At 40.2% G+C, this 13,352-nt stretch overlaps 1 protein-coding gene across 1 annotated transcript in view; it reads left to right on the plus strand.

Annotated features, from left to right (window-relative positions):
• Positions 1-13,352, plus strand: part of SERGEF (secretion regulating guanine nucleotide exchange factor) — a 260,481-nt gene that overhangs the window by 147,535 nt on the left and 99,594 nt on the right. The window contains exon 9 of the mRNA XM_019552141.1: positions 7,165-7,201. Coding sequence (XP_019407686.1) covers positions 7,165-7,201 — 37 coding nt within the window. The remainder of the gene's footprint in view (positions 1-7,164; positions 7,202-13,352) is intronic.

Consider the following 13,352-nt stretch of genomic DNA (forward strand, 5'->3'; position numbering starts at 1 on the left):
ATTTGTTTTTTCAAAACATCTTGGTAAACAACTTGGTGAACAATGCAAGTGGAGGACTGGACAGGAAGCACACAAGGAACAAATGATCATAACCATGCAAACTTTATTTTTTCAAATAAACCTGAGATAAGCATTTGAAAACAAAGGCCCTCTCACAAGCAGACGGGATGAGCTTACAACTCCTAACACAGTACAAATTACTCTAAATATGCAATTTTGCTATGTGTGGTGTGGGTGTTTTTGGGTCCACCCAAATCCCCTGTCTACAGGTCTCCCTGCTGGCTGGGAAGGTTCCTGGGAACACACTGTGGCGTGGAACATGGCCTCCTACTCTGAGCCAGATAGCTCCAAGGAGCTTGGTAGCTGCATCTCCATGGACAGGTTTAACTCTGCACTTCTGGGGGCAAAGAGTGCCAAGGACTATTCTCCCATCTTGTCATTGAAGTTCAAGTAACTTTTTGTAGTGGACTACAAAGGACTACAGCTTTGACCACCATGCAGCTGCACCTGTATCCCTGTGGTGACAGAGATAGCTACCTCCACAGGACCTGAAAGATGGCAATGTTCCCTGGTTTTGGAGCTAGTTTCACGTAGCACCCAAAGAGAAGCACATGAGGCTTCCACTGGCTATACCAGCAATGTCTTTGGGAAGGGTGGAGATGCAGGTCGGCATGGAGCTGTGTTTTAGTCTATGCCTCCCCACCTTTCACAGCTTCACGCCCTCAGCCACCTCTCTGCTTGTGCTCAGATGCGCCTAAATAAAAGCCTTTGATTACATGTTTTTGTACATGGTTGCTGCAGAAAGTTGTCCTTGGGGTGTGATTTAACTGCCTGGGTGGGCAGGAGCTCTGCCAAGCCCTTTCCTAGGTACTGCTGCACACTGTTAGTAACTGATATATACTAACTGGGGGGAAGGGTGCTTTTCCATGCTTCCCGCAACTCACCAGCACACGCCACTGAGTGTGAGATGGCGGCAGAGAAAGGTTGAAAACTGCTGTTGCTAGGCAGAGCAGTCTGGGGATGGGGCAGGTGGACTGGGTTTTCAGCCAGCATGTCTTACACAATAATTAACCCTTACCTAGGCCATAGAATGCCCTAACTAATCCATCAAGCCATGATCAGTCCATTGACCCATGAGCAATTGCTGTAGGCCAAGCATGGGTGTGCTACCATCTCTTACCTCTTCTGCATTGCATTAAACACAATGCCCCCTTCACTTTGGTAAACTGCAGGTGAGGGGGGCAGTCTGAACCCCTTGCCACCTATACCTAGCCACTTCTGCAAGCCATTCACTACACACAAAACTCCAAGGTACCCCCAATCCATGAGGTGCTCTACAGCACTGAGCCACCCCCTAGCCATGTGCTGTCTCTAAAACATCACCAGTTGCCATTTCCCCTGGAGTTGCTGACACTTACTAGCAGATGTTGAAGTATTGTCCATTTCCATCTGCTTGATAAGCATTTTGAGTCTGAGTCTGAGTGTGGGTCAAGGTCAGAGCAGCAAGGGTCTGGCTGGGGAATAAGCCCACAGAACAGGGGCTTTCATGTGCCTCTATAGCTGTTTTGGTAGCAGGCAAAGGAGAGGTGACTCTGTCTTCATCTTTGTTGTCATCATCATCATCACTGCACTGCATTGGGCCCACAAGTGTGTAGTGCACAGTGTGGTATGGAACAATGGTGTGGTCCTCCTCAAGGATCTTGGACAGCTTCTCACGGTAGGGAACCACAGTCCTTGTGGTACCCAAGACCTTGTTAGTGTCCCTGCCCTAGATGTATTACAACTCCATGCATTTGATTTTAGTAAGGATCTGCAGTGAGTCTGGCTGGTGCCCCTGAGTCACCTCCTGGGCCATGATGCACTTGTAGACTGCCTGATATTTTCAGCTGCCCTTTCTGTCCTTGGCAATGGTGGCCTCACCCCAGATCTTGATGAGGTCCAGCACCTTGTCATGACTCCAGTTTGAGGCCTATCTGCTGAGGTGCATCCTCTAGTCTGGTTCATTCATGAAGCCAGGCTATCGTGGTTCACAGTGGAGTGCTTGAACAAAAGTGGTATGCCTGACACCTGAGGGTGTCAGTGGGTGGGATCATGTAGGCCAGGATCACCCCCTCAGGGTGCATGTCACATTGGGGCTGGTACCTTGCCCCACCCAATGGAGACTGCTACCCAGAGGCATGGTATCAGAGTTTGGGATGTGGATAGATTGTCCCATGGAGCGGGGCTGGGAGTTGTAGGGCTGGAAACATCCTGGTATGCTGGAAGACTACAAACTGCTCATATATGTGTGGAGCAGTCCAATGACAGATGAACATGCATTACGTACTGCAATGTGGAGATAATCTTCATGCAAAAAGTTGTGGTGGTGAAGTTTCACCTCCTTGCCCTTGTCTTTGGCAGTGCTGGCAGGTAGTAAACCTGGGATCATCTGCCAACTCAAAATAATCCCACACTATACTACCCTCCTTGCTTCTGGGTTAAGGATTCTGCCTTATCCCCCTCCTCAGCAGGCAGAGGCACAGTATCAGGGGAAGCTGAGCCAGCTGCCTCTACAACCTCCTCCAAAGTGCCTTTCAGAAGAGACCTGCCTGTAGGGGAAGTTTGAGGGGTGTGGAACACAAATTCAGATTCCCCCTCCTTCCCTGGAATTTACCTGGCTATGACACTGAGCTCCCCTGATTCCAGATCCAGCTCTGCTGGGAGGCTTACTCTGGGAGCTGAAATTGGGGTGGAGGAGACTGTCATGCCGGTGCTGGTGGCTTTTTCTGGTGTTAGTGGAGGTGGTGCAGGTGCAGGTACTGCTCCCACTAGCAGCAGAAGCCAAGACTGCCCTTTCAGAATCTTTTCCGAGTTGATTTGGATGCTTTGAATTGATTTGGAGCTTTTTATGGGTCTCCCAATTCGATTCAGACTTGATGATTTGTCCGCCGAATTTGGCTGAATCTTCTCTGAATTGAATCAGCGACTGAAGCTGATTATTACCTTGTACTGCTGGATTTCACTGGTTTGGAGCAGATTTGATTGTGGACAAGATGACCCCCAAACAATACCTATACTGAACTTTAGAAAGTAGTGATGATGGGTGACCCAGGAGCTTGAGGCTACTGTGCTGATGGCTTTCAGCTGAGAAATAATACTAGAGTCCTGACTGCCTGTGATCATTAAAGATACCCAGGGCTGTTTCATAGAAGTTATTGTAATTAACCCAATGACTGGTAAATTTCAATTTGGGTAGTTGAACTAATTGCGCTAACAGTTTCAACTGGATAGTTTGCTTCCCCCTCCTCTGCAATTGTGTGTTGCTGTGTAGTGTTAAAGCCTTTTGCCTTCTATTCAGAAACAGCTGCATTTCAAGAGGATGAGGCAGTCTTGATGTCCTTTCACTGTTGTGAGCCATGATTTATTTGTTGCTTGCAAAATCCAGTCTTTTTGGTATAGAGATAGCAATACATGCACGTTCTGAAAAAACATTAATACTCTCCCTTACTAAGCAGAGGAATAGTTTTTATTTGAACTGGAGTGATGATTTTAGCTTTGTCTGTTATTTTAGAGTGCTTCAACCTCATGATAACTACTAAAGAGGGATTCTCATTTGCTATTAAGAGTTGTGTTTTTTCCCTATGTACGTAAATACAATGTAAAGAAATTGCCCAATTAGAAAACAATACTACAGGTGCAGAAGCCCCAAGTACCCTTGATTTGAACATATTTATCTGTCCTCTAGGAGCATGCAGATGTCTGCTAGAAATTAATTTCTTGTGCAGCACAGGAAAAAAAAAAGGCTGAGTAGCTAAAATATGAAGGCTGTTGCAGTAAATACCAGGATTGTTTTACAAAACTAGTGACTGCTTGAATGAGTTGCATCTAATGTAAGCATGAGTCAGCTGGCTTTTTTTTCCTTTTGGTAACATCCATGCCCTTGCTGTCACCTTCTGTATGTACTGGGTTCTCTTAAAAAGGTTTCTACTTTGGGCAAATATTGTTTAAATCAGGAGTGGGAGAGGAATGCATATTTTAGAAGTTATTCTTAAAATTACCTGCCCTCTGGGATGCTCTCAAGGTGGTATGGCACATTCGGTCAGGTTTTTATTCTGCTCTGGGTTATTCTGTCTTCTGTGTTAGAGAGAGGCAAGGTGTCTAGCAGGGTTCCTGCCAGTGGCTGTCATAGATCACAGTGAATGGCATTGATGGAGAGGGTGTGGATGGGTTGCTAGAGGGATGTGTTGATTTAGTCATTTCCAGCCTGTGGCAGTCCAGGCTACATTTTAAAATGATGAAACCCCAGCATTGGACAGTAGTGAGAGTATTATGTGTTGACCTGTTGGGTGTATTGGAGCACAGCAGCTGCTGCTGGTACCTGACTTGCTATTTCCCCATTCTGTGCTAGTGAAGGTGAATCAAAGACCTCTACCTATGGTAGTGACTCTCAACCACGGTGTCCCCTGAGGGGGCACCAGATCTTTGAAGCATGTAAGCACTGTAATCTATAAATTAGTTTTTGAAATTGGCAGACAGTTCACAAAAGTTATGGAAGGGTGCCTCAAGTCCAATGAGGGGTGCCTCAAGTTCAAAAATCTTGAGAACCACTGGTGTATGGTCTAACTGCACTTGGAATTTGTTTTAATTATGGCTGTGTAGCAAAGCTGATATTTCCACCAAAGCAGTTTAAACCTGCTTAAAAATGGGGTATACTGCACTGATGTAAATTGTGGGTTATAGTGGATTATTACCCCATTTATTCCTAGGGGGCTTCATTAGTGTGGCTGTACAAATGGCATTTTGTACATTGGGTAGGCATGGTCTGTAATGTAGCCATTCTCTGTCTGCTTAATGTGGAGCTCCCACTGGGGCAGATACCATACCATACCCTGGTAAAATAGATTGTGTATGGCTGTGTAAGGTAGGCAGGGGCATCTCAGTGGTGACAGGTGCATGAGTAGACTTGGATACAGTGAGTGATCATCAGCTCTATTTATCCATCGGGGTTGTGGACTGGATAATCATAGTTATTTGCTATTGAAGCAAGATGGTTCCTTGTCACACATTCTAATCAGCACACTCTTCTTTTGAATGCACAGTCTTTCTGAAAGGGTCATTAGCCCTAAGGATAAGACGTGCAGAACTGCAGTGAGTGTCCTGTTTACACCAAGGCTTCTGAAACAGTGTCTGTCTTCAGTGTTTTGTGTACAGAAGTTGAGCTTAGATTCATCATGCTTTATATATTTTTAAAAACATTTTTTATCAGCTTTAAGGTCTTATTTTTTGCTGTTCAGCAAAGACACCAATATTGCTATTTTTTTTTTTAGACCTTCACATGTCTTACCATGTGTAGATTTTGTTTCCATGGCGTTGACCTTTAAACCCTAGCATCACTGGTGGGATTTATCAACCAATGAAAATGCATTGAAAATCAGTACTGCTATCATGGAGGGCTCTGTCATGTGAAGAGTACAACAATACAGCGATGTGTTATGCATTTTAATATACTGGTACTTGAAGCTGTGCGTAGCTGAAATATTGCAAGATAGATGCTTCAAACTTATTTCACCAATACTCTTTGAAAGGCATTGTTTTCTCTGATTCTTCATGTGTTAATTGCTCTAAAAATGAGTCATTACAAAATGTGAAACAGCTTTTAAAACTATTATTTTTCATATGCTTTCCTTCCTTAGGTAAATAGATTCAAACCGAATGACAGGTTTCAGCTCAGTTGTTAACTTCCTTAACATAGCGGTATGCACTAATAAGGTGATTTCATGTCACAGTTGTGCTGCTTTGCATAGTCATTACCTTTGATCATAGCATGCACTTATAATGCAGTAAATCAGACTAGTTTTTACATCAAGATCAAGTGCCTTTGTAAAAGAGATATTCTAACTCAGCCACTGTGATGCAGAAATCTATTGGCTAAATTTCATGAGCTATTTTATCCAGTGTCTCAGTCCAGAGGTTCATAAAGCTGTATTGCATCCTTAAAAATTATGAATGAATTAGCCTTGGTTGTATATGAATACTTTAAAAATAATATTGTTATTTGACTATATTTGTTTCTTGGTATGTCAGTAATCATAGTGATTAGTGGTAAGTTGCCAGGTTTGTAACTAACTGGGTGTTTGGTTTCCTTCTCGGCAATTGCTTTTTGAAAAGATTATTAAAACCAGGAAGAATCTTCTACAGAGTGAAGTCCAGCATGATGTGTGTGTGTGTGAGAGAGAGAGAGACGTCTACTATCTGCAGTCAGTATTTCAGAAGGATGCTGTGTCTATCTGCTCTGCAGACTGGCAGCACTAGCACAACATTCTTTTGAAATATTCATGATTTATGGTAGAAAGCCTTGGTCACTAATATACTGCGATGTGTGCTGTAGTAGCTCAAGCATTTCACATCTTTACAACAGGAAAAAAGGAGAAAAAATGTTTCGTACTGTGCAGTCTTATTTTAAAAAGAAAGAAAAATCTTTTACTTATCTGATTCAGGAAGGCATCTGTGCTGATGCGTCTGTTGATTAGATTATTTTTAGGTGCTCTGTGGCTTAAAGTCCTTGGTAGCTTATAGGGTGGAGGAGGAGGGAAAAGAACCTTTCAAACTTTCATCACAGATGCACCTAGTAGGATTGATTGTAGGATTTGGGGGGTGGGGTAGAGCCATTGGTTACAGTAACTGATTTCCGGGGTACTTTTTGATAGTGCCATTAGCAAGCAAACCAGGAAAAGAGTATTTCATTATTGTCTCCCTTCTAGTTCTAGCTTTGCAAATTAAAAAACCAATAAAACTGGGTTTCATACTGGGGAAATTGCTCAGGTACATTCAGTCCTTTACCATATTTTTTTCTTCTGTAGACAAAACCAGTGAGGATAGAATCACTGCTGGTTTGCCTACAGTGCAAACATATACATAAACAGTTTTTACTGAATGTCTTTTCAGAATTGTGAAACATAGAAGTACCAAGTATGATTGGTTTTTGAAATATAAATAGTTGCCTGTTAACAAAACAACTCAGTGAATTTCCTCTGAAACCTCATGGAGCACTCTAAACTTGTTTTTACCTTTTACAGACTCACTTGTTCCCCCCTTTGTAATTTTCAGTTTTAATTGTGGTTATTTTTACCCCATTACTACTTGTATTTTTATATTCTCTTTCATCTGTTCACATTTCTTTTGCAGATTGCATGTGGCTCAGAACATAATCTGGCAATAGTTGGTAAGTAGCTTAATTTTATGTCGTGTGCTCTTGTTGGGTTTCTTTCTCTTAAAAAAATAATATATACACAGCAAACTTATGGTGTAATTTTGTGTTAGAAGTAGCAGCAGAAAGGAAGAAAAAACATAGAAGTGTTGGGAGAGAGAAGGACAACACAAAGGGAAATTTAGATTGGATTTTGGGAAAAACTGTCTCACTAGGAGGGTGCTAAAGCACTGGAACAGGTTACCTAGAAAGATAGTGAAATCTCCATCCTTCAAGGTTTTTAAGACCCGGCTCAACAAAATCCGGCTGAGATGATCTAGTTGGGGATGGTCCTGCTTTGAGCAGGTGCTGGACTAGATGACCTCCTGAGGTCGCTTCCAACACTCATTTTCAATGATTCTATGAAATCTGGAAAACAAAAATAACTATTAAAGTAAATGTTTTTGGTGACTTCCTGCAGTAAGGGGCAGATCAACTTAAAAGCAAAATTAAGAAGTTATAGAATAGGTTTTATAAATGAACCATTTAGACTATTGAATTAAGCTACAATTTCAGAGTAACAGTTTTTGAACCCGGTCAAAATGCAGCAAACCTTTTTAGTGATAATTTTAGTGGTAAAAAACTGTTTTTTATTTTGGTTGAAATATGGACAATTTTCAAAATGTCAGTCAGCATCAGTTAGCATATACATTTATTTAACACACACACACACACACACACATTTTATAACATCTGTAGTACTACATCAGGTAAGTGCAGTTTCTATACCAGTGATAAAAGACTCCACAGTTTACACATTGATATGCACTGGGATTAATGACTTACTATTAACAGCAGTTATCTTGCTCCTACTGAACAGTTTTCATTTGTAGATCTCAAAGTCCTTTCTTTACAAAGGAGGTGAGCATCATTGTTCCCATTTTCCAGATGAGGTAGCTGAGTCAGAAAGACAGCAAGTACCTTGCCCTAGGATCACTTAGCAAATGAGTTGTAGAGTTGGGAATCACCAGGTCTCATGAGCCCTAGTTCAGTGCCCTTGCCTCTCAGCCTCACTTCCTCCTCTGGTTATCCATTTTTGGATGAAGTAGCCTGTTTTAATTAGCAGAATCTTTAGAAAAGGAAAATATTCCTTTGTTGACCTTGTTTCTTCATCCCTTTCTGTCCCTTGGCACCTGATGAGTGGAATGAGTGTAAGAGATTCTTTGGACCTTCTTTCAACTCCACAAAAGTGAATTATCACGTCACTTGGAAAATTAGTTACTTGGTGCCCAATGTATGTTTATGTATTATTTTTCAGGCGATACTTATTTCCCTAGGTGTCTTGATAGAGTTGTATACCATCCACACAGGTATTTCTGGTGTATTCAGGATAAGATTGTGCATTTATGTCTGTATGATAATCCCTGTCATGAACTTGTCTCGGTTCAATTTGATTTATGGTATCAGCTATGAGAAGAGACTTTTGCACCCTACCAGTGGCTCATTGTCACATGCTTGTGCTAATTAAGTACACTGGTACCTCTGAAAGTCAGTTGAAGAGCAATTTGGAGATCTCTCTGAATTGATGAAGTGAAAATATAGCAGATTTCTTCAGTGTGAATGGAGGCAAAGTGTTGAGTTTAAACCATATCTTCCTGTGCTCCCTAAGGTCCTCAGAGGTAAATAATCTACTGCTACAGACAAAAATTGTATGACTAAAAACACAGGGAAAAGAAAGAGAAATCCTTGAAATGTATAGCAGTAAACTTAGACTTTGTGTGAAGACTTACACATACTTAACTTTAAACTTAGTGAGGATTTTTATTGAATTGAGTGGGCAATATTATCAGAGCCTAAAATAAAGGACTTTTTTTTTGCTGAAACTCAGCAATCAAAACATATATTTGCTGGATTTTTTTAAATGTGAAAACATCAAGCTACACTTTCTCTTGAAGTAAATTTTTAAAAGTGTTTTTAAGGGAGTTGGTATTTGAAATGATTTTGTGGAAATGTTTATTTTGCAAATTGTCAACTGTAGTTCAAAACTTCCAATCTTCGTGTGAGGTAAGTATAACAGCAGTTAATAAAGAACATATGTATTCAATTATACAATTTGCCAATGCTGAAAGTATTTGCTGAATATATATATATATAAGCTGTTTCTCAATACATTTCCAAATATTTGTCTGAATGATTTTCAAGTAAAAGTAAGTATGGTAAGTTTTATGTGGAAAGAAACCACTACCCAAACCTACAGTATAAAGCAATTTTAATTCTTGAAAGCATAGGATTATTGTATGATAGATCTATCTAGCACCTAATTTTTTCCTTCAAGTTATTTGTGTCACCTTCCTCTTAATGAGGCAGTTTCTTGATGCACTTCTTTGTTTTACTCCAATAAAGCTTTTCATTTCCCTGCCACAATATATGTTTATATAAAGATCGCCATGGTTTTGTAGAACTGATCCGTATCCCCTTGTCTCTGTTGAAGTCAGTGTGGAGTTTGGCTGTTGGTTTCAGTACTGTAGTACTGAGACCTTCTTATTGTGTTAATTGAGAGGCTTTCTATTCTCATCTAGTCACAAGATGACTTAACATTAACAGAGATGATGGATTTGCCAAACCATGTATCAGTTTGTACCTTGTGACTTAAAAATAATAGCTAGGATATGAGCAGTTGCGTGGTTTTTGTAAAACACAAACACTTTTTGTATGTGTGATTTTTTTTTTTTGCTTTTCTTTTTAGGGGAATATCTTTTTAGGGGAAGTGTAGTTCTGAAAGCATACAACTAAGTGAATTTTTGCAGATTCACATGATCCTACGCTTGTGAAGTATCTGATTTCATATGGAATCTAATCTCCTTTCAGCTGAGTGATGGGCTAGTGTTCACTGAAATTTTGGAGAGGAGTTGTTCATTCTTCACCTCAAAATATGCCTAGTAAATAAGTTTGTGTACATACATGCACATGTATATACATATATAGATATATATAGATATAGAAATGTATATTTATTCATTCATACACACATAGATACATTTTAATAAGATTATATAGTGACTATTGGCTGCTACTGTTAGAAAATTCAGTCCTTATTTGACACTGGAAACATCAGAGGCATGTATCATGGAATCAAGAAGGTGCTGTGTCTAATTGCAAAGAAATCAGTTCCATTAAAGACACGGTTAGGAGAAGTTGTAAGAGATCAAAAGTCATAGATAGAAGGATGGGTAAAACACTATCTTGAACTCTGCTTAAAGGAAAGTGATGTCACTGACAGAGGCATTAACTCTATTGATAGTCTGTCCTTGAAGAGCTTGATGATATTCCAACTGTTGAGGATCTAAGAAAGACCACAGATGATCTGGCCATTGTCAAGACCTCTGGGAAAGATGACATTTCCATGGAAGTGATAAAATACAGGAAACCCATGCTTTTTCCCTCTTATTTAAGCTTCTTACTCACTGTTGGACAGTAGGGACAAGGTATGTGAGGTATAGTTACTGTACAAAAATAAACATGACCACAGCAACTGCAACAATTATTGTGACATTTCACTATTAGGCAGTGACGGAAGGATCAATGCATGGGTAATACTTGGAACACTTCAGATCGTTGCTGACTGTATTGACCCTGAGTCTCAGTGAAGCTTCAGAGCTAGTAGGTTCACTGTAAATACGATCTTTCCACTCTGACAAATCCAAGGAAAACGTAGGGAACAAAGGAGATTTTTCTATCACCTTCTTTGGCCTTCGACCTTGTAATTAAAAAAGGCCTCTTCAAATTATTGGGAAAGATTGGATGTCCACGAAAGTTCTTCAGCATGCCCATATTCCATGATGGAATATGGGGAACAATCAGCCTATGATGGATCAATGTTTGAGGCTTTTGAGATTTGAAGCCAAGTCAAACAGGGCTGTATCCTTGCCCTGACCTTGTACAGGATTTTCTTTTCTCTTCTAATGTGCTCTTTTGGGACTATCACCAAAGACATTTTTCTATATACATGATCAAATGGGAAATTATTCAGCCTCACACACTTTCAAAGAAAGACTGAAGTGAGGAAAATTTTGAGTTGTGAGTTGCTGCTTGCTGATGATGCTGCATGGATATTTGACACAGAGAGTGACTTTCAAAGCCTCATTGGTTGCTTCACTCATGCCTGCCAAGAGCTTGGTCTTATATTCAACATCAAAAAGACCAATATTATGGGCCAGAACTTTGATTTATCGTCAGTGATCACGATTGGTGAAAACATATTGGATGTTGTAAGTACATTTACATATCTTTACTTCATTGTTACCAGCAACTTGTCACTTGAGGCTGAACTGAATATCTGTACTGGTAAAGCACTGGGTATCATGAGCATGCTGAGCAAATGTGTGTGCAGCAACAACAAAAAGACCGTTAAGACCAAGATCTAAGTATATAATTCTTGCCTTATCCACACATTTTTGTATGGCAGGAAATACTGGACCACATACTCTAGTCAAGGAAATTGACTCAACAGCTTTTACTTCCGTTGTCTTCATCACATTCTAGGAATTTCCTGATGGGACAAAGTTGCCTATGCTGAGGTACTGGAATGAACTGACATTCTGAGCATACATTCTCTCCTCAGTCAGTGATGATTTTGATGGCATGGTCATATATGGAGAATGTTTAATGGCCATGTACCCAAGGGTCTCTTGTATGAAGTACTCGTTACAGGAAGAAGACCATACAGGTGTCCTTATCTCCATTTCAAAGATGTTTGCAGGAGAGATATGAAGGTAATAGACATTGAGCCAAATGACTAGGAGAAGATTGCTGAGGATCCCAGCACTTGGAAACAGGCTGTTAAGCATGAAATGAAAGCGTTTGGGGAAAGAAAAGCCAAGCACGCAGAAGAAAGAAGAACCCTGCACTACATTCAGGAATATGGTATACAGCATACATCTCATTTTCTCTTCTAGGTTGCTTTATAATAGTGGATGCATATATTAAGAATTACTTACATGCAGACTAGTCTTATAGGTTTTCTCTTTGGCTAGCTGTGTTCATCTAACTATGTATGGCTTCTCTGAGAATAATTAGGTGGTCATGAAATACTTGACACACCACATATAGGATGTACCATATCCCCAATAGTATAATCAAGCAGTATTAACTATGTGACAGCAGGGAGTTGTTGGAAACATATTGCATGTCCAGACTGCACTGGGAAGTACAAGTTGGCTCATGGAATGACTCCAGTGCCCAAGAAATGCAGATAAACAAATATTTTATACTACATGTTTGAAAGTTGTCAGGTTATACAGTAACTGACATCAAAGCTATTTAAAATGACCCAGCACAGCAATTTACCTCTTGCCCAAGTAGAGCAAAGCTGTAACATAGGCGAAAGGCATTCTATTCCAGGTCCTTTTTAGCTGTCAAAAATTCTGTTAGAATAAGTGTCAGCTCTGTCCAGCAACAATCCAAAGTTTCAATGTGTCAGATAAATTACTAAAAAAATGTAGATAAACTAGTCTCCAAAGAGGTTAAGATCTATGGACCAAAGAAGTCATGGTGCAGCTTTCCCGTGAAGCACTATTGGTACAAATAACCTTTCCTCAGACCTGAAGAAGAGTATCTTTTGATTGAAACCTTATCTATTTACATCTCTTCAACCATGCAGTCATCCAATAAAAGATATCACCAACAAAAATCCTTGCCTGTGACACAAAAGCAGTTTCTTGTTTTTGTATCCTCACTCAAGAAAAGACTGCTAATTTTACTTAATCCTATATTGGATTTTCTGATTTGTACACTTGACCCTTGAGCCTTTCCCATACTAGACTTTCCTTCTCCTTCCCAAAAATTCCTCCAGTGTAGCTGGAGTTATTGCAATAATGTAGAATATAGAAGCTATAATGCAATATAGAAGCTATAAAGTAGACCAGATATCAGTTTTAATCATCATGTCTTCCAGCTACCTTGTGATGACACTAGGTTCAAAATCAACTTGTGACTCCTCCACTATATGAATATCTTGGGCCTTCTGTATTGTACATATGACAAATCTTATGGAAAAAAGGCTAGTGGAGATGCTTAGTAATGTGAGAAGTCTATCCTACTTCGATATGTGCGCCAAGTAGGACTTGAACCCAAGTTGTTGGAAAAATAGATTAATTTTATTTGAACAGAAGTCCAGTGGGGGGGGGGG

This window comes from Crocodylus porosus, unplaced genomic scaffold, assembly GCF_001723895.1.
Source record: "Crocodylus porosus isolate Cpor-Errol unplaced genomic scaffold, CroPor_comp1, whole genome shotgun sequence".
Classification (NCBI taxonomy): Eukaryota; Metazoa; Chordata; order Crocodylia; family Crocodylidae; genus Crocodylus; species Crocodylus porosus.